The 27,666-nt window shown below is 49.8% G+C and overlaps 1 protein-coding gene across 1 annotated transcript; it reads left to right on the top strand.

Annotated features, from left to right (window-relative positions):
- Window positions 1–317: 317 nt before the first annotated feature.
- RPN1 (ribophorin I) lies at window positions 318–26,544 on the top strand. Its single transcript, XM_039248632.1, is given in 9 exon segments — window positions 318–633; window positions 4,257–4,321; window positions 7,683–7,989; window positions 12,882–13,091; window positions 14,613–14,805; window positions 19,345–19,444; window positions 21,225–21,483; window positions 24,487–24,732; window positions 25,910–26,544. Coding segments are annotated over 9 exon segments (1,842 nt in total). The 5' UTR covers window positions 318–354; the 3' UTR covers window positions 26,093–26,544.
- Window positions 26,545–27,666: the final 1,122 nt, after the last annotated feature.

Here is a 27,666-nt window from a genome sequence, read left to right as displayed (position 1 = left end):
TCTCTTTCTCCAGTTACTAAATATTTTATAGGAGACGCTTGGAAGCTGTGCAGGCAGCCCGTTCCTGCTTAGGCTTTTGCCTGGGGTTTCCGTCCGTTCTCCGTTTGCAGCAGGCACCGCGGCTTCCGCCTCGGGCGCCGTCCCGCCTGGGCCCCGGGAGAGGAGGCCCGCGGAGGCGGAGGCGTGTGCGGTCGGGCGCGCCGCGGGCCTCCCGTTGCCCCGGCGACGGGGTCCTTCCTCCGTGGGCGCCGCCATCTTGTGGCGCCAGCCCGCGCCCAATGGGCGGCCGCGCGGTGGCCGGGGGCGGGGCGGCGGCGGCGCTCCGCGCGGCCTGCGGCTCAGCTCGCCCCGGCCATGGAGGCGCCCGCCGCCCGCCCGCGCCCGCTCCCGCTCCTGCTGCTGCTGCTGCTGCTCGGGGCCTGCGCCCCGGCGCCGGGCCGCGCCTCCCCCGAGGCGCCGCCGCTGGTCAACGAGGACGTGAAGCGCACGGTGGACCTCAGCAGCCACCTGGCCAAGGTGACGGCCGAGGTGGTCCTGGCGCACCCGGGCGGCGCCTCCACGCCCCGCGCCGCCGCCTTCCTCCTGGCGCTGGAGCCCGAGCTCGAGGCCCGGCTGGCGCACCTCGGGGTCCAGGTGAGTGCGGGCGGGCCCGCGCCCCTCCCCGGCCTCGGCGGGAGCGCGGAGCCGGGGGCGCCTGCGCGCGCTCGTCCCGCCGCCTGGGACACGTCAGCGCGAGCCCGCCGGGGAGCGGCCGCGGACGCCCGGGACGCCCGGGACGCCAGGGCAGGGCCTAGCGGGGCCCCCGGGCGCCCCAGACCTGTCGTGCCCCCCCGCCTGGGGGCCCAAGACGCGCGCCCACATGGGTATCGCTCCCTCGATTGGGCGCCCGGCCCGTTGTAGGTGCCGCTTCCGAGCCGCCCTCAGTCCGGCTCGGTCAGAAACGTGACCCCGCGGCTAGTTCTGACGCGCTTAAGATGGCCGATGACGGCTCTTCAAATACCGCCCGTCTCCTTACAGTGAGTTTAGAAAGTCACGGGTCCTAAAACCTCTCCAAGTGCACAGAAAGGTAAAGGCCGGTTCACGCCCCCCCCCCCCCCCCCACGGCCCCCGTCTCGGCCCCCCGGCCTGTGGCTTAGGGGTTCGCTCCGTCCCTCCGGCGTCTCCCGGGGCGCTTTTACCACTCAGGCGACAGAACGCGGCTGTCGTGCTCATGGGGTTGCTTTCTATTACTGTTTCTATTAAGCAACAGCCGTTAAGCGATTGCCCAATTATTTGTTGAGAGAATAGTTTTACAGTGTCCGCGTCTAAGCGCACCTTCCTCTCCGACCGGCTCCGGAGCTGTGAAGCCCGGTTTATAGACACCGGACTTCCCGTGCCCTTTTGTGCCGTGAAGGTTTGTGTGAAGATGGATCAGAACTTCATTTACATCGATGCTGCCACCTCGGAATACTTGGAATGTTAAATCCCATTCTTTTCTGAAGACAAGTCCTGATGGATTGATTGATTGATGGATTGATGGCCACAAGACCGCAGCGCAAGGCCGCCGTCCTGCTGAGAGTGCTGTACAGGCTCCGACTCGACACCGGCCTCACTGGCAGTCGGCCCTGTGTTGCCTAGGCCTTTTTTTTTTTTTAAAAAGTATTATTATTTTTAATTATTTTAAAGTTTATTTATTGTTGAGAGAGTGCAAGCAGGGGAGGGGCAGAGAGAGAAAATCTGAAGCAGCTCCAGGCACAGAGCCCGACGCGGGGCTCCCCCGAACCCACGAACGGGGAGATCATGACCTGAGACGAAGTCGGATGCTGAACCGGCTGAGCCCCCCCCCAGGCGTCCCTCGTCGGTCTTTTAAGTATATTCTCTTTGACTCTCGCGACTCTTGAGGACAGGCGTACTGCGGGTGAGGAGCGCGGCTAGGAGTTAAGTAGTTCAAACCTCCCTGTGTCGGGTTTTAGAGCCATGAGGGAATGGGGGCTTAGGTTAGTTTCAAGCCTTGTGTGCTCTTCGCTGTCCACGCACCTCCCCCGGCCCTGGTGTCACCCCCACTGAGGCGGGGCTGTGTTGGTACCCACGGCCTGCAGTCACGTCACCGGGTTTATTCACAGTCACTGGTTAATTTTGTGGTTCCACGAGAGGCATGGATTAAAAGGATGTATGTGTCCCCTTACACTCCTGTCCCGGTGGGAGGCGTAACTGGATGGGACACTCAGCAGAGAGGGTGCGTGCTTTTCAGCAGCCGCCCTGGAGGCTCTGGGGAGAGTGCTAGAAGGTGATCATGGGGCTGTCGTTAACCGTCCGCGTAGCAGGTGAGGAACAGGCTCGGGGACACTGGCGGTTGCTGGTGAGCCAGTGGTTCCTCATCTCCTTGCTGCCAGCCACCCAGCTTAGTGTTTTTTCTCTCGTATGGACCCTGTATTGGAGATCTTTTGTCTCTCTGCTCTTTTATTAGTTAATATCTTTTATTAAGACGAGTCAGCACGTAACTGAACAGTGGTGAGCATGAGCGTGCTTAGGGTTTACCGCTGTGCTACGGTTCCGAGTGATGACGCTTGGATTTAATAGCCTGTCCAGCTTTATTGAGGATGACTGTATAATTACTTTTAGCCATTTTATTTATTTTTATTGACTTATTTTTTAATGGATTTTATTTTAAATTATCTCTGCACCCCCAGTGGGGCTCGAGCTTACAAACTTGAGATCAAGAGTTGCCTGCTCTACCCGCTGAGCCAGCCGGGCGCCCCATTTAGGCATTTTATCTATCTATCTATCTATCTATCTATCTATGCATCTGTTTAATTATTTAATGTTTACTTATTTGAGAGGGAGAGCGTGCTCAATAGGGCCAGAAGGAGAGGGAGAGAGAGACTCCCAAGCTGCACAGAGCCTGACTCGGGGCTCCGTCTCACTAACTGATCTCATGAGCCATGAGATCATGACCTGAGCCAAAATCAAGGGTCAGACACTTACCTGACTGAGCCAGCCCGCGCCCTAGGCATTTAAAATTATTAAAAATAGGGGCTCCTGGTGATTCAGTTGGTTAAGCATCTGACTTCGGCTCAGGTCACTATCTCACGGTTCCTGAGTTCGAGCCCCACGTTGGTCTGTGTGCTGACAGCTCGAAGCCTGGAGCCTGCTTCGGATTCGGTGTCTCCCTCTCCACCCCTCTCCCACTGGCGCTCTTTTTCCCTGTCAAAAATAAGCATTAAAAAACAATTAGAAATATTAAAAATGGCTTCTTCCTTATTACGGTTTTTTGTCTTCTTTTTTTTTTTTTTAATTTATTTCTAGGAGAGAGAGAGAGAGACAGCGTGAGCAGGGGAGGGTCAGAGAGAGAGGGAGTCACAGACTCTGAAACAGGCTCCAGGCTCTGAGCTGGCAGTCAGCACAGAGCCCGACGGGGGCCCGAACCCACGAACCGCAAGATCATGACCTAAGCGAAAGTCGGACGCTTAACCGACTAAGCCACCCAGGCGCCCCCAGTTTTTTGTCTTCTACTGGGGAAAAGTTCTTCGACCCAAAAAGTGGTCTTAAAAAGATTTTTTTTTTCTCTTGGTGGAGGTTGGGTTGGCAGGGAGATCAGTGTGTGTAAGGTTTTCCCTCTAGTCTCTTCTCTGGTGTCACGCCTCAGGGTGTCTGCTCTTTCTGGGAGCCCCCCTGCAGCCTGCTGGGGTTCATATTCTCTTCCTGGTTACACACCCTGTTGCAGTGAAGGATGAGAACAAGGGAGTGTGAGAAGCAGTGACTGTTGCCTCCTCCCCCCCGAGGGCTTAGGCCACCGTTAACTTCTTTTATGCCAGTAGAACCAGTTTGGGCCACATGCAGGACTTGTCTCCTATAACCGCAAATAACCCTATTTATCTTCTGTACGAGTGTGTATTTGACTGTAAACGAAGAAAACATCTTTATATTTGGAAATGTAAAGTGTGAGTGTGCAACTTTTTAAGTTTATTTGAGAGAGAGCGTGCATGCACACACACGTAATTTTTATTTATATGTTTGTATTTGATCATCCAGGGGAACGTTAGGCACTTAAACAGCTTATTAGACAGCTTCTTCAGTGCGAAAGTAAGTCTTTGGCAATGTTCTTACGTTGCGGATGGAAAAAAAATATTACTGAAACCAGAATTCAGTCTTTAAAATGTTCTGGTAGTTTGAATTATTTCATTGTGGACGTTCTGAGGCAGTTGTTAATTGTTGACTCAAATTTAGAAGCAAAAAATGTAAGAAAAAAAAGAATAACTTTTTCTGTCCCGTTACAGGTTAAGGGAGAAGATGAGGAAGAGAACAATCTGGAAGTACGAGAAACCAAAATTAAGGGTAAAAGGTAAGCTACTAAACAGTCGGAATATCTACAAACCTGTTACAGGTTATCAGATCGCGGTGGGAATCATAAGGTAGGAGAGTTGCTTAGGAAATAACCTGGTATTTTAGCGGCTCTTTCAATGAACACAGTGTGTGGTAGTGAGCAAGAGGCTGTGACGTGTTCTGGACCCACTAATGTCTTTTCTGACAGCTCCTGCTAAGTTGCCCCTAACAGTGGCAGTTGGTTTTACAACGAGAAGGTAGCTACTTTCCATACCGGATCGGGTCTGCTCATCTGGGGATGGGGATCCCCAACCACTGGGTGGAGAACCGGCTCGGGAGCACTCCAGGCTGTCCGCCTCAGCTGGCACCCACCCGTTTTTGTTCAGTCTCTTTCCAAAGGGCAGACAGCTCTATCTCCCTCCTCCTCTTGAGACTTCAGGGCACCGAAAGTGATGTCTCTTTGCGGGAGCTAGACTGAGATCTTTGAAGGCTGCGGTCGGGCTAGCCCTGTCCTCTGCTTTAACCTTGGCGCCCAGCCAGGGGCCTGGCACTTCTTAGTTACTGTAAAACACTTAGTTGAGGGTATTTTCCAAAGCGCACATATAGCAGGCAGAATTGCCTAAGAACCCCACATACCTCGTCCCCTGGCTTCGGCATTGTCGGTATATTGCAGGGTGCTTACTGGGCCCTGAAATATTCGTTGAATGAGTGATATGGGAAGAAAACATTTTTTATTTGTAGTTTTGGATTTTTAAAATTGTTTATTTATTTTTAAAAGAGAGAGAGTGCAGGCTGGAGAGGGACAGAAAGAGAGGGAGACACAGAATCAGAAGCAGGCTCTGAGCTGTCAACATAGCCCAACGTGGGACTCGAACCCACGAACCGTGAGATCATGACCTGAGTTGAAGTCAGATGCTTAGCCAATTGAGCCACCCAGGCGCCCCAAAAGAAATTTTTAGGTTAGTGATTCTTTTTTTTTTTAATGTCTTATTTATTTCTGAGAGAGAGAGACAGTGTGAGCAGGGGAGGGTCAGAGAGAGAGGGAGATACAGAACCCGAAACAGGCTCCAAGCTCTGAGCTGGCAGTCAGCACAGAGCCCGACGTGGGGCTCGAACCCACGAACCGTGAGATCATGACCTGAGCCCAAGTCGGACGCTCAATCGACTGAGCCATCCAGGTGCCCCTAGATTAGTGATTCTTAACTGGCCCTGCCCAGGACATTTGGCACTGTCTGGAGACAGTTCCGTCTGAGGGGCGCTCCTGGCATCTAGTGGGTAGAGGCCCAAGATGCTGCTAAACATCTACACTGCCCAGGACAGGTCCCTTCTCCCGGCAAAGAATTATCCACTCACAAATGCCAGTAGTGCTAAGGCTAAAAAATCCTGTTTGCTCAGATAAACAGCTTTAGCTTGTGCTGTAGTTTGTCAGAAGAAGAAGGAAAATACTTGATTCTTTACTGGTAAATGCTGAGCCTTACAGCTGTTGGTCCCCATGCAGTTTAGAAAGTGTTAAATTTGGTCTTCTGCTTGGCAGAGGGTTTTTTTGTTTGTTTTTGCCTTTTTTTTTCTTGGCAGTGTTTTAAGAACTTTTCTTGTTAGTTGTGAATTTTTAAAAAATGAGAATGACTTAATTTTTTTTTTAATGATTATTTTTGAGACAGCAGGGGAGAGGCACAGAGAGGGAGATAAAGAATCTGAAGCAGCTCTAGGCTCTGAGCTGTTAGCACAGAGCCCGACGTGGGGCTCAAACTCAAGGACTGTGAGATCATGACCTGAATTGAAGTCGGACACTTAAGTGACTGAGCCCATTTGTACCAAATTTTATGTAAGGGTATAAGTGGGATCATTTTAAATTTATTAATCTGTCCATATAAAGATTAATGGCTACATTAAACGAGTCATTTATCCTGCAACCCTAACACGACAACTTAAATATTTCTGTTCTGATCCATGAAAAAGTCTATTCCTTACCCACCAGTATAGTCACCTCTGTGCTGCCTTTGCAGCCTTTTATCAGTCAGAACCGTTCGTTAGCCGGCACTTCTTGAGCTGCAAGAAGAATTGATGTTTCTCATGGTGGCCCTGGAGCCCTGAAACGTTCAAGTGAGATTCAGTTATGCTGGGACATCTCGTGTGAAGAGGGGGGGTTGTGTCACACTGTGGCCATGGGCTAGAGGGAGAAGGAGTTTGGGGGTTAATTCGGGAGAGATGCAGTAATCTAGGCAAGGGAGGGTTGTTTGAACTGAGGGGGGCAGCAACGGAAAGCCAGGAAGGGACGAACTTGAGAGACGTTCTAAGGCAGGATTAACCAGATGCTGGGGGTGGAGTAGAGTGAGGCATCAGAACATGCCGGAGGGTTTGGTCTAGAGGGTTTGGTTAGATGGTAGTGACGCAGTAAGGCGTTAGGGTCACAAGTGGTACGGAATCAGGATCCTGGACGATCATGTGTTGGGTGGTCGGTGGAGCTGTCTAGGCAACACTTGAAGATAGCAGTTTAGTGCTTAGAGTGGAGTGTGGGATGAGAAGCATCTTGAAGCCAAGAACTGGTTAAGACCGTCCTGGGAGGGGCGTGGCCTTATGTTCTGAGTGGGCCCCGAGCAGGGTAGGACGTGTGACGGTGTGACTGACGAAGACACGGAAGGTCTTCGAGGCGTGTCAGCGAAAGTGCTGCACACCGTGGCCTTGGAGGACAAATTCCACGGAAGCGTGTTAGATGCCTTGCATTTTCCACTGACCGTTTCCGAGTCGACCAAAAATGATCTCCTGGCTTAGGAAACTCAGATTCATTTTTGAGTGAATATTCTCTGGAGTTTAGTCGTTTCCAGGGCATCTTTTCTTGCTTAAAATGCTAGTAGCTTGCTTTTTGTTTTAGTTATGAGAGTGACACAGGATCATAAAACAAATTGGAAAAAATTAAAAAATGAAGCTTAACCCCCATGAGACAGTCACCGTTAATATTTTGGAAACATTCATTGTAACATTTTTCTTCATGTATGTTTATATATGTTTATACTTTTGGACGGAATCACGCTGTGCCATTTGTGAACTGATTTCTGTTATCTGCAGCGTCCGTAGAGGTGTCTAACGTCCCTGCAGATCCAAACGTCTCTCTTAATGGCTGCCGGTAGTCCTCTGCGGTAATGCTTCTGGCCACACTCCCGTGTTGGGCCTTTATGTTTCTTACCCTATTATTATTATAAACAGCTTTGAAATGAATACCCAGACATTTGTCTTTAAAGACTTAAATTAATTGGTTAAAGGTGATCTCTTAAAGATAGCTGCTTTCGTCTCAGTGCAAAGTGTTGCCGTGACCTTGAGTTGCTAGCCCTGTTTTCAAAAAGCCTTCATCTCTTCGTTCTCCTGCCCTGTTCTTCCTCCAGCGGGAGATTCTTCACAGTCAAGCTCCCGGTTGCTCTGGATCCCGGGGCCAAGGTTTCGGTCATCGTGGAAATGGTCTATACCCACGTGCTCCAGCCGTATCCAACCCAGATCACCCAGTCAGAGAAACAGTTCGTAGTGTTTGAGGGGAACCATTACTTCTACTCGCCATATCCAACGAAGACACAGACGATGCGCGTGAAGCTTGCCTCCAGAAACGTGTAGAGCTACACCAAGTTGGGGAATCCCACGCGCTCTGAGGACGTCCTGGATTACGGGCCTTTCAGAGACATTCCTGCTTACAGTCAGGTAGGCTTGTGTGGAGTCCCCTCCGTCTCTGTTTCCTTCAGAGAATGTCTTCTTTTTTTCTTTTTTTTTTTTACAAATAGTTTATTGTCAAGTTGGGTTCCATATAACACCCAGTGCTCATCCCCACAAGTGCCCTCCTCCATGCCCATCACCCCCCTCCCCCCCCACACCCATCAGTCCTCAGTTTGTTCTCAGCATTCAAGAGTCTCTCATGGTTTGCCTCTCAGAGAAGGTCTTCTGCAGCGACTGCCAGTTGATAGGCTTGGTGGTGTGAGATGGGGGTAGATCTGCAGCCATGTTTAAGGTCATCCCCACATCTTTTCACCTGCTGTGAAATCACCTTTCTCATCTTGGCATTGTGGGTAGAGGCCTAGAGATGGGAGACCTGGCGCTGTGCTGGCTGGGGGGGTGCCGCCTCACCAAGCCTAGGCTTGGGCCTTGAATATAGAGGGAGTGGTCAAGGCTTAACAAAGACTGTTGTTACGGAAAAGTTCAAACATGGGCAGGAGTATAGAAAGTAGTGCGATAAGCTCCCATACACTGATCACTTAGATTCAGTGGTTTTCACACTGTGCCCACACTTCAGCACTCTCTGTTTTCTCTACTGTAATATTTTAAAGCAAGTCTTAGGAGGTATCCTGTCATTTTGGCCTATGTACTTGATGATCATCTCTAAAATACAAAGAGGGGCCTGGGTAGCCCAGTTGGTTAAGCATCCTGACTGGCTCAGGTAAAGATCTCGTGGTTTGTGGGTTCAAGCCCCACATCAGGCTCTCTGCTGTCAGCACAGAGCCTGCTTTGGATCTGTTGTCCCTCCCTGCCCCTCCCCTGCTCGCTTGCTCTCTCAAAAATAAACTTTAAAAAAAATACACGGATATTTAAGGCTTCTTTTCATCTCTTGTGTTTAGAACATATGTCAATTAGGATGTACAGTCAAAATAGTTCTAATGTCACTTGAAATAATTATCTGATCTCTCTCTCAGATGTCAGTTTGACATAGTTAGGGCTATTCATTTTGGGTTATTTTCAATGTTAAGAATTTTTTTAAATTTAATTTTATGAAATGAAATATATAGTTTTATGAAATGAAAACATAATCAAAATTATATAACAAGGTATATTCAGAGAATTTTTGCTTCCACTTCTCCCTTCTGTCTTGGTGACCACGTATACTAGTTTTTGGTTTATCTTTCTAAAGTTTCTTTCTGTGTTTTTTTTTTTTTTTTACAGTATAATTCAGGTGTTTTTTTTTTTTTTTTTATTTTTTATTTCTGAGAGAGAGAGCGTGAGCAGGGGAGGGTCAGAGAGAGGGAGACACAGAATCTGAAACAGTCTCCAGGCTCTGAGCTAGTTGTCAGCACAGAGTCTGACGCGGGGCTCGAACCCACGAACCATGAGATCATGACCTGAGGCGAAGTTGGACGCTTAACGAACTGAGCCACCCAGGTGCCCCGTTTTTACAGTTTATAAATTTATTTTTGAGAGAGTGAGAAACAGAGTGTGTGAGCAGGGGAGGGGCAGAGAGAGAGAGAGAGGGAGAGAGAGAATCCCAAGTAAGCTCCATGCTCAGTGCAGACCCTGATGTTGGGTTTGACCCCCACAACCGTGAGATCATGACCTGAGTGGAAACTGACTGGGCCACCCAGGCACCGCTCTTAATTTTTCGTTCTATGAAAATATGTAGGTTGTAGTAAATTACTTACATTCCCTCATTTCTGTGAAAGCAGCACCTGTGTGCACCATGGCGCCCTGGGTGTTGGGGCGAGTGAGGGTGGCTGTCTGTGATTGCTGGTGCGGTTACCATGTGGGATAGAGAGCCCTGGGAGATGAGGGACTGGCCCCTCTCGGAGCTGTGTTTCCTCTAACCACATATTTATTTCTTCTCCTTAAAACTGAGTGATTCAGTCATTTCATGTCGAGGACAGAGATTTATTTCCTACATAGACTTTTACATTTTGAAGATTTTGGATTTTGGACTTCATTTTATTTTATTTATTTGAAAATTTTTATATTTTTTAAAAAGTTTATTATTTTTGAGAGAGAGAGAGCATGTGTGTGCCCAGGTTGGGGAGGAGCAGAGAGAGAGAGAGAGAGAGAGAGAGAGAGAGAGAGAATCCGAAGCAGGCTCCGGCCTTTGAGCTGTCAGCACAGAGCTCGAACTCTCGAACTTAAGAGATCATGACCTGCACCAAAGTCAGATGCTTAACTGACTGAGCCACTTGGGCACCCCTCTTACTTCATTTTAAATTAATAAAATGCCACGAGAAACTCATTTGGCAAGTATAGAGGAAAATTTGATGCCAGTTGACATCCACTTGACATTGTCATATTTGAGTCCTTTCTAAGTGTAGGGGCTTTTTAATGTGGGAATCATATTGTGTATAAAGTATTGTGTGATGCTTCTGCCTCATAGGATATTCTTTCAACATTTTACATTACCTTTGTAAACCATTTATAACAGCCACTTAAGATCCTATGATTTGGTGTCTTATAGTGTATTTGCCTAGTTTCCTATATGGTGGACAGTTAGCTTTTTAAAATTTAATACTATGTCACAAAAACAGACACTCGGATCATTGGAACAGAATAGAGAACCCAGAAATGGACCCACAGACGTATGGACAACTAATCTTGAGCAAAGCAGGAAAGAACATCCAGTGGAATTAAGATAGTTTTTTCAAGTGGTGCCGGAAAACTGGACAGCGGCCTGCAAGAAATGAACCTGGACCATTTTCTTACACCACACACAAAAATAAACTTAAAATGGATGAAAGACCTAAATTAAGACAGGAAGCCATCAAAATCCTTGAGGAGAAAGCGGGCAAAAACCTCTTTGACCTTGGGTGCAGCAGCTTCTTACTCAGCATGTCTCTAGGGGTAAGGGAAACAAAAGCAAAAATGAACTATCAGGTTCATTTTATTTTATCAAAATAAAAAGCTTCACAGCAAAGGAAACAGTCAGTAAAACTAAAAGGCAACCGATGGAATGGGAGAAGACATTTGCAAACGACATATCAGATAAAGGATTAGTATCCAGAATCTATGAAGAACTTATCAAACTCAACACCCCAAAAAACAGACAGTCCAGTGAAGAAATGGGCAAAAGACATGAATACACTTCTCCAAAGAAGATATCCAGATGGCCAACCGAAACATGAAAAAATGCTGAACATCACTCATCTTCAGGGAAATACAAATCAAAGCCACAGTGAGATACCCCCTCACACCTGTCAGAATGGCTGACATTAACAACTCAGGCAACAACAGATGCTGGCGAGGATGATGTGGAGAAAGAGGCTCTCTTGCACGGCTGGTGGGAATGCACACTGGGGCAGCCACTCTGGAAAACAGTATGGAGGTTCCTCAAAAAATGAAAAATAGAACTACCCTACGACCCAGCAATTGCACTACTAGGTTTTTATCCAAGGGATACAGGTGTGCGGTTTGGAAGGGGCACATGCCCCGCACTGCTTATAGCAGCGCTACGGACAACAGCCACAGTGTGGACAGAGCCCAGCTGTCCATCGATGGATGAGTGGATAAAAAGGATGTGGTACATACATACAGTGGAGTATTACCCGGCAGTCAGAAATCTTCTGATGTGTATTGCCATGCGGGTTTTCAGAAGGTTCATTAGCCGGTTTATCATGGCGTCAGCAGTTTGAAACTGCCGGTCTCCTTGCCCTCTTGTCAGTGTTGGCATTAAATGGATATGGATGAAGCTGAACTTTAAACAATCCAGTTCTAGAAGGAGTGAATGCACGAGTGGGATATATGAGAGTGAATACAATGTCCTTTTCATGGTCTTTTGGGGAAGAAGTATGTTTTTCTGATCCTTCTGTCCTTTTACATTCCATGTCTAAGGTTCCGGGTGTTTATTCATAGAGGGGCACATATTTTACTTAGTGGCTGGGAGGGATCAATACTAATTTCAGTGGTGAAATTGGCAAAGTGGAGGAATTGCCAGAAGTATCTCCTTTAACTCTCTGAGACGTCCTTGGGAGGCGGTATTTACTGTGGAGGAGCCCGGAGCCACAACTACAAAGTTGAAGACCCGGAGACTTAGTATTGCCACTTAGATTCATTTATGACCTTGAACATGTTAAAACTGCTGGGCCCCGGTTTTTTAAATTTGTAAAATGAAATGGGTAGTACCTCACTGTTGCTTTGAGGATTAAATGATCATGCATTTGCTGCGAGCTCATAGAAGAGTGACACGTGCATGTACGTTAGCTCTATACGTGTTCGCTAACCAGCCTTCCTCCTGTCAGCTGTGCTGGATAGGTCTTCTCTGTGTTAGAGTAATTCAGTATTGTTATGAATCATCCTCAGTTTTGAGGTTATTTGCTAGCTCATTGGGTAGAGATTATGTCTTTATTAGATCATGTATATTAGCTAGTCAGATTTTTCTTTATGGCAGTTTAAGATTTCATTTTATGTTAAAACTGCAAACTTTATTTAAAAGGCAATTTAACAAGCTCATTGTAGGAATTTTGTAAATAGAAAGCACAAGGAGAAAGGAATAATTTGTTTCTTACCTCTGTTGGGATTCTCATGTATTTCATTCCAGGTTCTTCTTGTTCTTTTACTCATATGGGGGCTGTAAGATGAGTGGAACATAGAAGTTTTTGTTTTTAAAATACAAGGGATACTTCTGTTGGAACCTAAAGCAATTGTGTATGTCCTGTTTTTCCACTTAATAATAGATCATGAATGTTTATTTCTTGATGCCGTTAAAAAGTCCCAGTAGGCATCATTTTAGAATGTGGTGCACATTAGACATCCCATAATTTAACCATTCTGTTGCTGATGGATTGTCTCCAATTTATTTGAAACTAGTATCGATTCATCTGTCACCCAAACTTGTAACTGCTTGTTTTCTTCCTTGATAGGATACTTTTAAAGTACATTATGAGAACAACAGCCCTTTCCTGACCATCACCAGCATGACCCGGGTCATCGAGGTCTCTCACTGGGGTAACATTGCCGTGGAAGAAAACGTGGACTTGAAGCACACAGGGGCTGTGCTGAAGGGGCCCTTTTCGCGCTATGATTACCAGAGACAGCCAGATAGTGGAATAGCCTCCATCCGCTCATTTAAGGTACGGGCTCTTCAACTTGGACATTGGGAGAAAGTATCATTTTATCATATCTGTCTTTTCTTTTGCTTTTTTAAAAGTATGTAAATACTGGCTGTTATTTGGGATGGATTGGTGTTCAAGTAGGTAAGTGCAGTGTTAGAACCAATAGAAAGGATCTTTGGGGAAAAAATGCCCCCATTTGTATATGTAGGCCATTTTTTTTTTTCCACTCCCAACCTCTTGAAATCAAGAGTCGCATACTTTTTTTTTTTTTTAAATGTTTATTTATTTCTGAGAGAGAGAGACAGACGGCATGAGCAGGGGAGGGTCAGAGAGAGAGGGAGACACAGAATCTGAAACAGGCTCCAGGCTGTGAGCTGCAAGCACAGAGCCCGATGCGGGGCTCGAATCCACGAACCGTGACATCATGACCTGAGCCGAAGTCGGATGCTTAACCGACTGAGCCACCCAGGCGCCCCAAGAGTCGCATACTCTTAACGACCGAGCCAGCCAGGCACCCTAAAGTAGGCCATGTTTTTAAAAGAAAATTTGAATAATAGAAAAAGGAAGAGCAAACTACCACCCAGACATTACTATTGCTCATATTTTATTATTTTCTTTTTCTTTTATAATGTTCTCTTTGAGAGATATTTGAGTATATTGCATACAAAGTTTCACGTATTTTTTGTCTTATAAATAAAATCATGTATAGTTGAAAACTGAAAACAGGCTCAGTTGAAAACCCCTTTGAAAACCACAGAAGTTAGGAGTGCCAGCCTCGCTCACAGCTGAAAGTCTGTGTATGACTTTTGACTCCGAAAATTTACTTCTAGCCTCCCGTTTTCTGGAAGCCTCCCTGGTAACATAAGTAGTCCATTATGACATGTTTGGTATGTTGTGTGTTTTAATTACATCCTACATTCTGATGACAAAGTAAGCTAGAGAAATAATATTAAGAAAACCATAAGAGAACATGATGTTTAAGTACTCTGTTTACTGAAAAAAAATCCGCCTGTAAGTGGACTCACGCAGTTGAAACCCATGTTGTTCAAGGGTCAGCTGTGCTTCTGTTTTACAGGGGGCTCAGTACGCGGCTGGAAGTGTTAGCATTATTTCTTTCCGATTACGAAGGTACGCTTACAGGTTTGGAAGCCACGGTAACGAATGAGGTGGAGAACCCTCCGTGACTACCTCCTAGCGATTGATGTAATTTCTTCCATTTGCCGCTTCTCTCCCTGCAGAGTAACGTAGAGGTTATCTTTACCTTTGTCTTAATCCTTCAGTATTCGTAAAGGTATTTACAATTCTCTTCGTTATTTATGGTTCAGGAGAGTTTGGCTATTTGCCGTGATTGAGAAATTTATCTAGAAATTTGAAGCCTTGGGTGATAGACTTCTTTTTAGGTTGTTTCCAGTTTGGGGACTGTTTTTAATTAGATGTTGCTGTGAGGAGGCTCTTGGTGCAGAAGATCTTTTCCATCTTTAGGATCATCTCCTGTGAGAAAGTTGCTGAGGCTTTAGAAGGCGTGTCCCTCTCTTGCAGACCATCCTCCCCGCTGCCGCTCAGGACGTTTACTACCGGGACGAGATTGGCAACGTTTCCACCAGCCACCTCCTCATTTTGGACGACTCTGTCGAGATGGAAATCCGGCCTCGCTTCCCTCTGTTCGGCGGGTGGAAGACCCATTACATCGTTGGCTACAACCTCCCGAGCTATGAGTACCTCTATAATCTGGGTGAGTCTTCAGTACTTCGGCGGCAGACGGGGGAGGAACCGTCCTGCCTTTCACTTCCGGGATTTTTGCTTCTCCTGGTGTTCCTCTGAGAATTACCAGATGTTTTTGACGGAAGAGACAGTTGTCACGTTTGGAAGGCTGGGCAATCAGGAACGGCTTTTCGTGGGTGGAGGTAAATCCTGTTGTACAAGCAATGCCTGCATCTGATGGTTGCAGCAGTGCAGTAAACCTCCTCCTCGTACCCTGGTTCGGTCACAAGACAGAGCTGCTGACGTTTTTTTAATTTGAAGTATTTGAAAAATAAAGAAAAACTCAGAGAACAATAAGCACTTTGATACAAGCACCCAGAACTAATTATTATAATCATCTTGCCATATTTTCTTCAAGTCTTTCTTTTTAAAACCTTTAAACACAAAGTTAAATATAGAAAACCATATATCTTCAAATATACACATACGTACATATGTATATGCAAATATATACACGTGTATAACTCGGTAAATGACCAGAACACCATGTAAACAGTGCTCACTCAGGCCCAGAAACTGAACTTCGCCAGCCCGCCAGAAGGCTCTCCGCGTACCTCCTCCTTCCCCACAGCAATTGTTGCCATCCTGACTCTTGGTAACACTCTGCTGCCTGACTGACTGCGTAGTTTCATCACCCAAGTGTGCTGCTAGATACTCTAGTTTTGCCCCTTTCAAGCATTTGATGTCTTACCAGTCTCCTAATAATCCACAGTCCCTCCTCTGTGTGTTTATTTTTTATTTTTTTACAGTTTGTCTGTTGAAGAACTTGAGCCACTTGTAGTGTAACACCCAGTGGGGACTTTTCTGACTGCTTCCTCACAATGCTATTCCTGTGTCTTCTGTGTTTCTGGCAGATCGACGGCTGTCACCTTCCTTGCCATCTTACGAAAAGACATTCTTGGTTCAGCTTGTATGTTTTCATTTTTTTCTTTCTTTTTTTTAAGTTTTATTTATTTAAGTCATCTCTACGCCCAGCATGGGGCTCAAACTCCCGACTTTTGAGATCGAGGGTTGCGTGCTCTTCTGACTCACCCAGCCGGGCGCCCCTCGGCTTGTTTGTTTTCTGTCCCAGACCTGGAACCAGCCGTTTCTCCTCAGAGCCCCGGTTTCTTCTTGTGGCAAAGGGCGTTTTAGGACCACGGCCTGAGAACCAGGGGTGCTCACTGCTCTTTGTTTGCTAAGCTCCTAGGCTTTCTCGGGGTGCCGGGGGCTCAGTCACTTAAGCACCTAACTCTTGATTTCGGCTTAGGTCATGACCTCACGGTTTGGGAGTTCAAGCCCCGCATCAGGCTCTGTGCTGACAGCGCGGAGACTGCTCGGGATTCTCTCTTTACTCCCTCTGCCCCCGCCTCTCCGTCACTCGCGTGCATGCTCGCTCATCTCTCTCAAAAATAAATAAACTTAAAAACATTTTTCTAGGCCTTTTCAGTTAATGCAGTTAGGTTTGTAGCATGTCTTTGTGTAAAAAAAAATTATGAACTTACATAGTTACTTAACAGTACGAGCTATAGGGATTTTGCTCCGAAGGTATATCTATACCTAATTCCATGTTGAGAATTCTCATTCTGAAGGACAGAAGGTGACAGAATTAGAGCATTCCACAGCTGTTTTATCTCACATCTGCTCCATGGCAGTCTCAGAATAAAAATGATCACACTACCACTTCCAATATGATTACTCAGAAGAATTAAATTTTTTTTTTTTGCATATATCCTCTTCCTATTCTAACCCATTTTTAAGAAGCTTTTAAAAAATGTTTATTATTTTTGAGAGAGAGAGGGAAAATGCAAGTGGGAAGGGAAGGGGACAAGCAGAGAGAAGGGGACAGAGGATCCAGAACAGGCTCTACGCTAACAGCAGCGCCCTGTGTGGGGCTCGAACTCCCGAACCATGAGGGAAGCTGGGCACTCAACCAGCCGAGCCACTCAGGTGCCCCTTTACCCCATTTTTTGGTGTGCCGCACATAACGCTATGTATGTATCATCAGAACAAACAGCTGATATACAACACACCTCCCCCCTCTAACTCTGGTCTCTGCTCTGCAGTAACTAACTAGTTCATGTTCACCGCGTCACTTTGTGCATTGACTGGTGGCGCTAGTCATTTTATGATCGGAAGCTTACTCTCTAGTAGGTTCCTTAGGAAGGGCTTGTGGGAAAGAGTTCTTACATGTCGGTAACAGGTTGTGCCTTTTGTGCCTATGAGTCCGTCTGATGAATATAAAGTCCTTGGCTGACCCCTCTTTCCTCCAGTGTTTTAAATACACGACACTATTGGTATAAAGTGTTGCTGTCAAAGTCTGATGATTTAATTTTTCCCCTTTATGAGGCACTTCCTTTTTTTTTTAATTTTTTTTTCAGTTTTTTATTTATTTTTGACACAGAGAGAGACAGAACATGAGTGGGGCAGGGCCAGAGAGAGAGGTAGACACAGATTCTGAAGCAGCTCCAGACTCTGAGCTGCCAGCACAGAACCCTATGTGGGGCTCAAACCCACGAACTGCGAGATCATGACCTGAGCTAAAGTCGGACGCTTAACTGACTGAGCCACGCAGGCGCCCCAGGTCGCTTCCCATCTAAGTCTTAAATACTGAAAGGGATTCTTTCTGTAAAATCTAATACTTTTGGAGCACTTGGGTGGCTCAGTCAGTTAAGCGTCTGACTCAGCTCAGGTCGTGATCTCACAGTTCATGGGTTAGAGCCCTGCGTCGGGCTCTAGCCTGGAGCCTGCTTCAGATTCTGTGTCTTCCTCTCTGCCCCTCCCCTGCTCGTGCTCTGTCTGTGTCTCTTGAAAATAAACATTAAAAAAAAAAAAAAATCTCCTTTTACTGGAGCACAGCTTGGCACTGGCTGCTCTGGGTTGCTGTCCTTGGGTCTGCATTGTGTTTTTCCACTTACGGTTTTAAACCTTTTTGTAAGTGCTTTCCTTTGGTTCTCCTGTTATTTTTATGTTGAGTCCCTGCCTGTTTTTAATTTTTGGCAATTTCTCTTGAATCTTTCCTTCATTGAAAATCTTGCTTCTTGTTACTTTCGACAGACGTTACCTGTTGTGTTTATTCATTCCCGTTGCCTCTAGCTTAGCCTTCATTTCTAACACTGATCTTTTTTTTTTTTTTTAATATTTTTTAAATTTATTTCTAGGAGAGAGAGAAACAGCGTGAGCAGGGGAGGGTCAGAGAGAGAGGGAGTCACAGACTGAAACAGGCTCCAGGCTCTGAGCTGGCAGTCAGCACAGGGCCCGACACGGAGCTCGAACCCACGAACCGCGAGATCATGACCTAAGCGAAAGTTGAACGCTTAATCGACTAAGCTACCCAGGCGCCCCGGTCTTTTTTAATTTCTAAAAGTTATTTCCTGAATTTTTTCCAGAGTTCTGTCACTTTTCAGAATTTTTATAATTCTTGTTTATGTTACTCTTTCATGACTTGTGTCATTTTTATAATACCTTTAACTTGTTTTGAAATAGCGGGAACAGTTTGATTAGTTTTCTGGCATGAGTTTCTGGCATGTTTTCATTTTTCTCTAGGGATGTTCTCTCTTTTAGGAACTTTTAAAAATAAAACTTACTCGGGGCGCCTGGGTGGCTTAGTCGGTTAAGCGTCCGACTTTCGCTTAGGTCATGATCTCGCGGTTCGTGGGTTTGAGCCCCGCGTCGGGCTCTGTGCTGACTGCCAGCTCAGAGCCTGGAGCCTGTTTCACAGTCTGTGTCTCCCTCTCTCTCTGACCCTCCCCTGTTCACGCTGTCTCTCTCTCTCTCCTAGAAATAAATAAAAATATAAAAACAAAAAAACAAAACAAAAAAAAAACTTACTCTAAGGGTGAGGGACACCCTTATCCTTTTTGTTGCTCATTTTTTTATTCATTTAATCTCTCTACCCAATGCGTGGCTTGAACTCATGACCCCGGGATCTAGTCGCATGCTCTTCTGTCTGACTGAGCCGGCCAGGCGCCCGCGCTGCCCGGTGTTGATGTGGGCAGTTGGGAAGACGCCCCAGAGCGGCATGTCTGATGTGGTGGCGTTAGATACGAGGGCCATTGCCGGGCCTGCCCGGCTTGGCGCCCGCGGCTCTGTTGTGCCTCCGCGAGGGGAGCGCCCAGAGCTTTCCGGGCCCTCGGGGTGGGCAGGTCTGCGGGCCTGTTCTGCTCGCCTGCCCGCAGTGGGGCCGCTCCCTCCAGTGACGACGACGTCCCGGGTGGGGCCCTCCCCTGCTCAGGTCCGCCACTTGCCCAGCTGCCCCCCTCTCCTCCCCCCCCACCCCCCCGCAGACCCTGACAACGTGCAGGCTGTGTGACTCGGCGTTCCGTGACCGCTCTGCGTTTGGGGTTTGTGGCGATCCCCAGTTTACCAGGTTCTGCGGCAAACCTGCTCTGTCTCCCCACCCCCGAGTCCGTAGCTCGAGGTGGCATCTGTGCACTCCCCTCTGCGTGCGAGGAGCACGTGCCCCGTGTGGCCCTCCAGCTCCGGGGCCATTTGCTCGGGTGTTCACTGCGCGCATCTGCTCTTCCTTCAGGTGACCAGTACGCCCTGAAGATGCGGTTTGTGGACCATGTGTTTGACGAGCAAGTGATAGATTCTCTGACCGTGAAGATCATCTTGCCTGAAGGGGCCAAGTGAGTGCGACTGTTCTTTCCTCAGCTTCCCAGTTCCCGGGTGGTGGCCTCACGGCACCTCAACGGGAGGCTGTTCTAGGGGCGCAGTATAGGTGCTCAGTACATAGCTTTGACTGAGAGGCCCTCCCATAGGGAGCAAGCAAGCAAGTGGCAGAGAGCAGGGGGCTCTGCATTGACAGCACAGCCTGTTGTGGGGCTGGAACTCGTGAACTGTGAGATCATGACCTGAGCTGAAGTCTGACGTTCAACCAACTGAGCCACACAGGCGCCCCCAGTAGGGACTTTCTTTTTCTTTTCTTTCTTTTTTTTTTTTTTTTATGTTTTTTATTTCTAGGAGAGATAGGAGAGAGAGAGAGAGAGACAGCGTGAGCAGGGGAGGGTCAGAGAGAGAGGGAGTCACAGACTGAAACAGGCTCCAGGCTCCGAGCTGGCAGTCAGCACAGAGCCCAACGTGGGGCTTGAACCCACGAACCGCGAGATCATGACCTAAGTGAAAGTCGGACGCTTAACCGACTAAGCCACCCAGGTGCCCCCGGTAGGGACTTTCTGACTGGAGTTTAAACAGAAGAGTTAGACTCAAACGAGGGTGCAAGATGTATGTGTTTAATTAGTTTTTATTTGTTTATTTTGAGAGAGAGAGGAGAAGGAGAGGCAGAGAAAGGGGGAGAGAATCCCCAGCAGGCTCTGCACTTTCGGCACAGAGACTGACACGGTCTGATGAACCATGAGGTCAAGAATCGGATGGGTAACTGACTGAGCCACCCCGGCGCCCCTGTTTATGAAATCTGTCCCTCAAACAGAGCCTCCGCGTGACAGGTGCAGCATCCAGAAGGGAAGGGGTGATCCGCAGCAGGACGGTGGCGCTCAGGATGGTCCGGTGGCGCTCATGCTGGGTTATGTGTATACATATATACACGTAAAGAAGAGCGACGGAGTAACGGCTCTGTTTTATCCTGGGCCCGTCAGATCAGGCTCAGAAAGGGGGGTCCTCGTGGTGTATCAGGTTCGGTGCTTGAAGCAGTAGGCGTTGTGTTCGGCCAGCTGACGCGGAAAGGGGCGCGTTTGGAAGGGTCAGGCAGCTCTTATAAAATGGTGGCATCAGCTGCAGATCCAGAGCATCTCTGGGAGTCCCGTTGGTCGACCCTGATGGATGTTCACAGGGGACCTGCCCTTGGCATGAGTGACGAATACCTGCGTGCATCTTTATGTCACTTCGCTCTGGGCTCGCTTCAAAGGAAAGCATCTGCTTGGCCTCTCAGGTCACGTGTCCGCTCTGATCACCAGAAAGAGAGGCACCTTGTCCTTTTGTGGAAGACATTCCAAGGGGGATGGAGAGTTCTAGCAAAACTAGAGTGAGAGCCCAGAGGAGGGAGAATGGATCCAGGCCGACAAACAGGGCATGTCCCATGATACCTTATACGAGGTTCTCTGTCACGTGAGGAGAAAGTATTCTCGAAGTCACTCCTCCGGGGCCGCCTCAGGGCCCCCGAGAGGCTCTTGAGGGTGGAGCGCGTAGCAGGGCTGTGCGGCGCGTGTGACGCCAGGGGCTGGCCCGCGCTGGGGAGCCCTAGCGAGTGCGAGGTGCGGGAGGCTGGTCCGCAGGGTTTGCCGGCAGTGGGTCAGCTGTCCCGGCAGGTCTGGTGGAGGGAGCCGAGCGGAGTGTGGACTTAGGGACCCTGCAGGGCCCCCCGAGCCTTAGACTCCACCAACCGTACATAAAGCGTGGACGTAGGTCAGCGCGGTCTGTCTGAGGCTGTATTTCATTCCCGCCTGTGCCCAGGAACATCCAGGTTGACAGTCCCTATGAGATGAGCCGCGCGCCGGATGAGCTGCACTACACCTACCTGGACACGTTCGGCCGCCCCGTGATCGTTGCCTATAAGAGGAACCTGGTGGAGCAGCACATTCAGGACGTCGTGGTCCACTACACTTTCAACAAGGTGCTGATGCTGCAGGAGCCGCTGCTGGTGGTGGCCGCGTTCTACATCCTGTTCTTCACCGTCATCATCTACGTCCGGCTGGACTTCTCCATCACGAAGGTACCCTGGGGCATCCCCCCTGCATTCGTCCGTCCTCTCGCTCCCTGCGGGGGTGACGTGTTCCGTTAGCTTTACTGAGCACCGGCCCTCTGAACAAGCACAAGGCAGAACTCTGTCTCCCAGAAGCCTCTGCCCTGCCTGTGGCCTCTGCTGATCTTACCAGAAAAAGAGAGACCTTGTTCTTGTGGCTGCCACCTCAGAGCGCGCCGTGTTCAGCGAGGCAGGTGCTCCTGATGGGTGCGCACCGGGGCAGCGGAGCAGCCGGCGCTGTGTGTTTCGGCGGCGGGGCTACCCTGAGGAGGTGACGGGTAGAGGAGGCGGGGAAGGGCATTCAGCCGGAAGGAACCGTGGGTGCGAGGGCAGGAGGGGCTTGAGTGGAATCCCTGGGGAGCGGCAGGCACCTTGTTGATCTGGCTGGTTCCGTAGGCCAGGGAGGCTGCCCAGCGAGGCAGCTACGAGCAGATCTTGTCACACAGAAGGGCTGAGTCTTGGTTTTATTACAAAATACCCCTGTTTTTTTTAAGTTTTAAAAGCTGATTGTGGTTTTTGTATGTTTTTTAAATTTTATTTTAAGTAGGCTCCACCCCCAACATGGGGTTTGAACTCACAGCCCTGAGATTGAGTCACGTGTTCAACCGACTAAGCCAGTCAGGTGCCCCTGCTTTTGTTTTTTAAACTTTATTTTAAAATAATCCCAGTGTTATGGAAACTTTGCAAGAATAGTAAAAATTATTTGTATACTTTTCACTGAGACCTAGCGATTGATGTGAGGCCTCTCTCTTTATTACATAGAGTTAGTTTTCCGGGGCCGTTCGAGAGTAAGGTGCAGGCGTTTATATTCTCCCTCCCTCCAGAGTACTTGGCATGTGTGTTGCTTAGAGAGCAGGGTGCCCGGCTCAGGAGCACATCGAGGACGTGTTATGTGGCCGTGATGCCCTTAACCAGCGCCAGCTCTGTCCCGATCCGGCCTGTTGTCCTGGTGACGGAGCCATTTTTAGCACTGGTTTTTCTTCCTGAACCCGCTGAGGATCATACGTTGCATTTAGTGGTCACCTTTCCTTAGTCTCCTTGAGCCTGGAACAGTTCCGCAGCCTCTCCTTGTCTTCAGTGACCGCGACGTCTTTGGCGTGTAGAGAGCAGCGTGGTGGAGCGTCCCTTAGGTGTGTCGTGTGTTTGAATTCCGATTACTCACTTCTGGAAGGAAATGCTGTAGAGGCCTCTGTCCGCGGCGCGTCACGCCGTGGGTGCCCCACGTCAGCTGGTCCCAGTGCCGGGGGTGCTGACTCTCCTTGTTTGGCCAAGTGATGTCTGCTGAATTCCTCGTGTTAAAGTAACTGGTTTTCTCTTTGCAAGAAAAATGTGAGCTGTTTGAGGCTGTCTGAATACTCTCGCTACGCTCACCCTGATGGTAGAGCCTCTCGTGTTGATTGTGTCTGAACCTGTTACGTGGTGCTTGAGAACCTGATGCCTTTTGTTGGCGCTCTGCCGTGAGGAGCAGCTCTTCTCCCCGGCCTCTGTGGGCTCCCGTCCGCCGGCGCCACTTGTTTTCATGGTCACATTGTTCCAGGTTAGACTTTTTTTCATGTGTCGTCATTTTTTTGCGCACTTGCCTGTTGTTGGGCACGAGAGCATGTTCCGGGCGCAGCAACACTTCCTCCACTGTTCGTGTGGAGTCGTACCTGGGGACCGTGAGCTGTGAGCTGGGTGCGATCGTCGCACGGCGAGTGTCGCCGGGCCTGGGCCTCTCGGCAGATGGAGCCCGCGGAGGAACGTATTTAAAATAGCAGTTGACACGGGTGTCCCCTCCAGTCTGATGCCACCGGCTTCTTGCCGACCTCCCTTGTTCCAGCATTTTCCCTTCTCTCCTGGATCCCAGCATTAATATGTTTATTCGTTTGTTAAATTGTGTAAACACACAGAATAGTTTCAGAATTGCTGAACTCAGGCCACCACAGACACCACACCTACCGAGTAGAGTCCCTTCTTGTCTTTAGGCTGAGGGCATCTTATCCAAGCATGGCGTCCCCAAGGTCATTGGCTTAGTTTTCCTGTGTTAACTCATTTGAGGTATAATTACGTTCATTTATCTGTGTGAATTTTCTTGTAGTTTCACCTTCTGTCACTGTTAAGTATTTAATTTTTGGTTTAATTTCGGTTATGGATTTGTAAATCCCTGCCTTGCAGATGGCCAGTTTCATGAGTCTCTGGGTATTCTCCCTGATTTATTTGGCAAAAATAAGCAACTGTTTTAATTCTCATGTCTTCTTTCTTGCACAAAGGGCAGTACCAGTACACACGTTTTGTACTTCTTTTTTTCACTAAACACGTTCTGAGAATTACCCATATCAGAGTTCCCTCATTTTTAATTTTTTCTATAGCCGCAGAATACTCCGTTGAATGAACGGGTCAGTTTATTCAATCAGCTTCTTATGTATACATCTCCCTGTCTTAAAGCTTTGATAATTTATTGAGAAAAAAAGAATTGTGGGCCAAATCAACCATTTGTAGACCAGATTCAGCCTTTGAGCTACCATGTTAGGAGTTTTGAAGTAGAGCCATGGTGAGAGAATTCTGGAAAGCATGCAGGGCCGCATCTAAAGGGTCGTGAATGGCGGGATGAGGAGCTGGGGCTTTACCCCGTAGGCCTTGGGAAACTCTGGAAGGTTTTCAGGAGAGAGACCCAATAAGCGTCCTGGAAGCCTCCCCTGACCTGCGTGGAGATTTCGCCTTCTTCGGCACCTCGCCTGCCCCGTTCGTGGTGCATTCTGGCATTCGTGTCCTTCGCGTCCCTCTGTGTGCCCCGCCGCACTTGGACGTGAACCTCTCCTTACGCTCGTGTCCCCAGTCCTGCCCCTCGCGGGACCGGCGCGGAGTTAGCGTCAGCAAACGTTGCATTCACGTGGCTTTTCCGGTCTGCACAGCTGGTGGCGGGTGCTGTTTGGGAGGGGAGGTTGGGGCCGGCTCCGGCCTCGATGTCGTCATGCACGGTGTCCCCCCTTGCAGGACCCGGCCGCGGAGGCCAGGATGAAGGTGGCTTGCATCACAGAGCAAGTCCTGACCCTGGTCAACAAGAGTATAGGTCTGTACCGTCACTTCGATGAGACCATCAATAGGTACAAGCAGTCCCGGGACGTGTCCACCCTCAACAGCGGCAAGAAGAGCCTGGAGACGGAGCACAAGGCGCTGACCAGCGAGATCGCGCTGCTGCAGTCCAGGCTGAAGACCGAGGGCTCCGACCTGTGCGACAAAGTAAGTGTCTGCCATGCCTGAGTCACTCGGCTCTGTGCCCTCCTCTCACACTTGCAGGGACTGTCCCCCGCCTGCCCGAGCACCGCGGGGCCGCTCCGTGGAGAGCGCACACCCGGTAGCTCTTGCTCGCCGCTGGCGTGTCCAGCAAGAAGTTTAGGGGTGTCGGTTGTGCGCTGGGCTCGGAAGCTCTGCCAGCCTCCACGCCCCCGTCTGTCCACACGTCCGGTGTTGAGAGCACCTGCCTCCTCCGGAGATCAGACCGGGCGAGGCTCCAGGCCGCTGTGTGCGGAGAAGAACCTAGACTTAGAATCGTGTGTTTGAATTCGGGCTCTGATTCAGGCTGTGTAGACCTGGGCGAGTTACCTGCCTTCTGTGCCTCCGTCTCCTCACGTCTTAGTACTTAACCTCTCAGTGTTGAGTGTGAAACGGGTTAGTGCACGTCGGGTGCTGAGAACCGTGCCTGGGACAGAACTTTGTGATGATTCTTGTTGGCTGCAAATGAGGATGGGACTCCCTCCCCCGGAGGCACCCCTGACAGTCCCCAGCACCCCCTGCTCCCCAGGCCGTCCCCCAACACGCCGTCTCCTTACCTGCGTGTTTCACGGCACCTGCCTCTTTCTGGAGCTTTTCTTTATGTGCTCGAGCAGTACCCGGGGCGAGAGGCCCGGTCTGTCTTTGCTGCTGTTTTCCAGAGCCTGCAAGTGTGCCTGGCACTGTGGCTCACTGAGTAACTGTCGTGTTGAATGATTGTGACTGTGAGATCCTCAGCTCCGCACCCAGCTGGTGGCAGCGGGGGAGCCATTCAGTCTCTCTGCTGCATCCCTGCCATTTGTCTGTTCTGACTGAACCCCTGGCCCAGATTTGGCCAGCCAGAGGGAGGAGGAGGGCCGTGCCCCCAGCAGCCGCTGTGCCCCTGGCACCGTGCCAGGGGATGGCCCGTCCCTTCCCACTTGACCCTCACAGCCCTCCTCGATAGCTGAGGCCCCGGGTCAGATCTAGGGACCTAGATCTGAGAGTGGGGACAGAGAGTGGGGCTGGCATTTGAAGCCAGGCTTGTCTCCCTCCACGGCCAGCCCCTCCGCCCTGGGCCTCCAGGGTCTGTGGCATGGGAGGTGGAGGCCCTGCCGGTGTGGGTGGGGGACCGTCTCAAGCTCTGCCCTGCTCTTGCCTCGGCCAGGTGAGCGAGATGCAGAAGCTGGACGTGCAGGTCAAGGAGCTTGTGCTGAAGTCGGCGGTGGAAGCTGAGCGGCTGGTGGCCGGCAAGCTCAAGAAGGACACGTACATTGAGAATGAGAAGCTCATCTCTGGAAAGCGGCAGGAGCTGGTCACCAAGATCGACCACATCCTAGACGCTCTGTAGCCCCCGACCGTCGTCATCGGGGTGGGCCTGGGTACTGCGCTTTCCGATGACAGGCTGGGCGCGAAGGAGGGGAGGTGATCATCAAGGCCACCGAATGCGGCGGCGTCGGTATTTTACAAAAGGCCTTCAAGGAAGTGAAGCCCGGCCCTGCGGCAGGCAATACGAGCTTAGTTTTTGTCCTTAAAGGGTTCCTTTTTTAAAAAACAAAACAAAACAAAACAAAAACACTTTAAATCCCACTAAAAACAAAATATCTTTGTGTTTTGAGCGAAGAAATTTTCAGTAGTTGATTGATTTTGCTTTGTTCTGAAGCCTGGGATATTCTTTCAGCCCTTAAACCCCTTGGTTTTTGCCCTTCGAATTCCTGATGTTTGGGTATTTTGTAAGCGTATGTTTGTTTTTGTAAAAGCGTGCGTGGCTAAATGAAAATAAAGCAGGGACTGTGAACACTTTGTTCTGGTGACAGTCTCCTAACTTCTTACCTCTGAGGCTAGGACTTTTGTCAAGCGCTCTTTGTTCGTCAGAAGCCAGCGGATTCGCTTCTTAGGGCAGGTTTGCGTGGCGGGTGTTGGCTCTACTTCACGTGGTAGGACGCCCGAGGCCACGAAGGTAAAGTGGGCTGTGTGGGCACCGACGGGCCGCGGGCCGAGCGCCCTCTCCTTCAACGTTTCTTTTCTTAATCCGTTTTGCATTACATGCTCCGCTAGGCACCGAGGACACGAGGGACGAGGTAGAGGTGGTTCGTGCCGAGGACAGATGATCAAATACAAATTATAGTCACAAACGGTGACAAAACCCCACGAAGCAAAGGGACAGGGTTCTCTGAGCACTCACAGGGGAGCACCGAGTGCAGTCCGGCCGGAGAGGGGACTTTGGAGTTGGCTCTGTAGGGCTTAGGCAGATGCCAGCGGGCCTCGCGTGTGCAGAGCCCGGGGCCTGAGGGCCTGCAGGGAGGGACCGGGAAGTGGGGCACAGGCCGCGGGGGCGGGGGGCACAGCCCAGATCAGGCTTTGTCCCTCTGCCGGGCTCCCGGCTTTACGCTGAAACCCAGGGAAGACCAGCCCCTGTACGAGCCGCGCTTGGAGACGCGTTTTGGCGAGAACAAACTGCTGGAGGCCGCCCATGGGTGTGGAGAAAGCCTGGGGCAAGGGTGGCCGTGCGCCCACACCGTGCACTGAGCGGTCTAGACGGGGGTGGACGGTGTGAAGCGAGGGCCGTGCTCCCTCCCGTCCTCTGCCCGCGGTCCGTGCCTTGTGTTCATTCAGGTAATTCCTGCTCGGCTGTCAGGTGGCAGCTTCAGGTTATTGTCTCAGGGAGGCCTTCCGGGAGGAGGCGGCCTCCCACGCCCAGTCGGGCCCTCTTGTTCTCTGTCTGCACATCGTAGCGCGGCCGGGCCGTGGACAGTTGCTGGACCAGCTGGGACGGCCTGACAGGGGCCTCTTCTGTTACCAGCTAGTCGTTGGCATCAGGCGACCCGGTGTGTGACGTGCGTGGCCGAGGGCCGCTTGTCCCATCCCCCCCGATCCGGAGGGCGGCGAACACGGGGGGGGGGGGGGGGGGGGGGGGGGGGGGGG

This window comes from Hyaena hyaena, unplaced genomic scaffold (assembly GCF_003009895.1).
Source record: "Hyaena hyaena isolate Hyena2069 unplaced genomic scaffold, ASM300989v1 scaffold_316, whole genome shotgun sequence".
Classification (NCBI taxonomy): domain Eukaryota; kingdom Metazoa; phylum Chordata; class Mammalia; order Carnivora; family Hyaenidae; genus Hyaena; species Hyaena hyaena.
The sequence above is the reverse complement of the archived record's forward strand: the minus strand, read 5'-3'. Positions and strand labels throughout refer to the sequence as shown.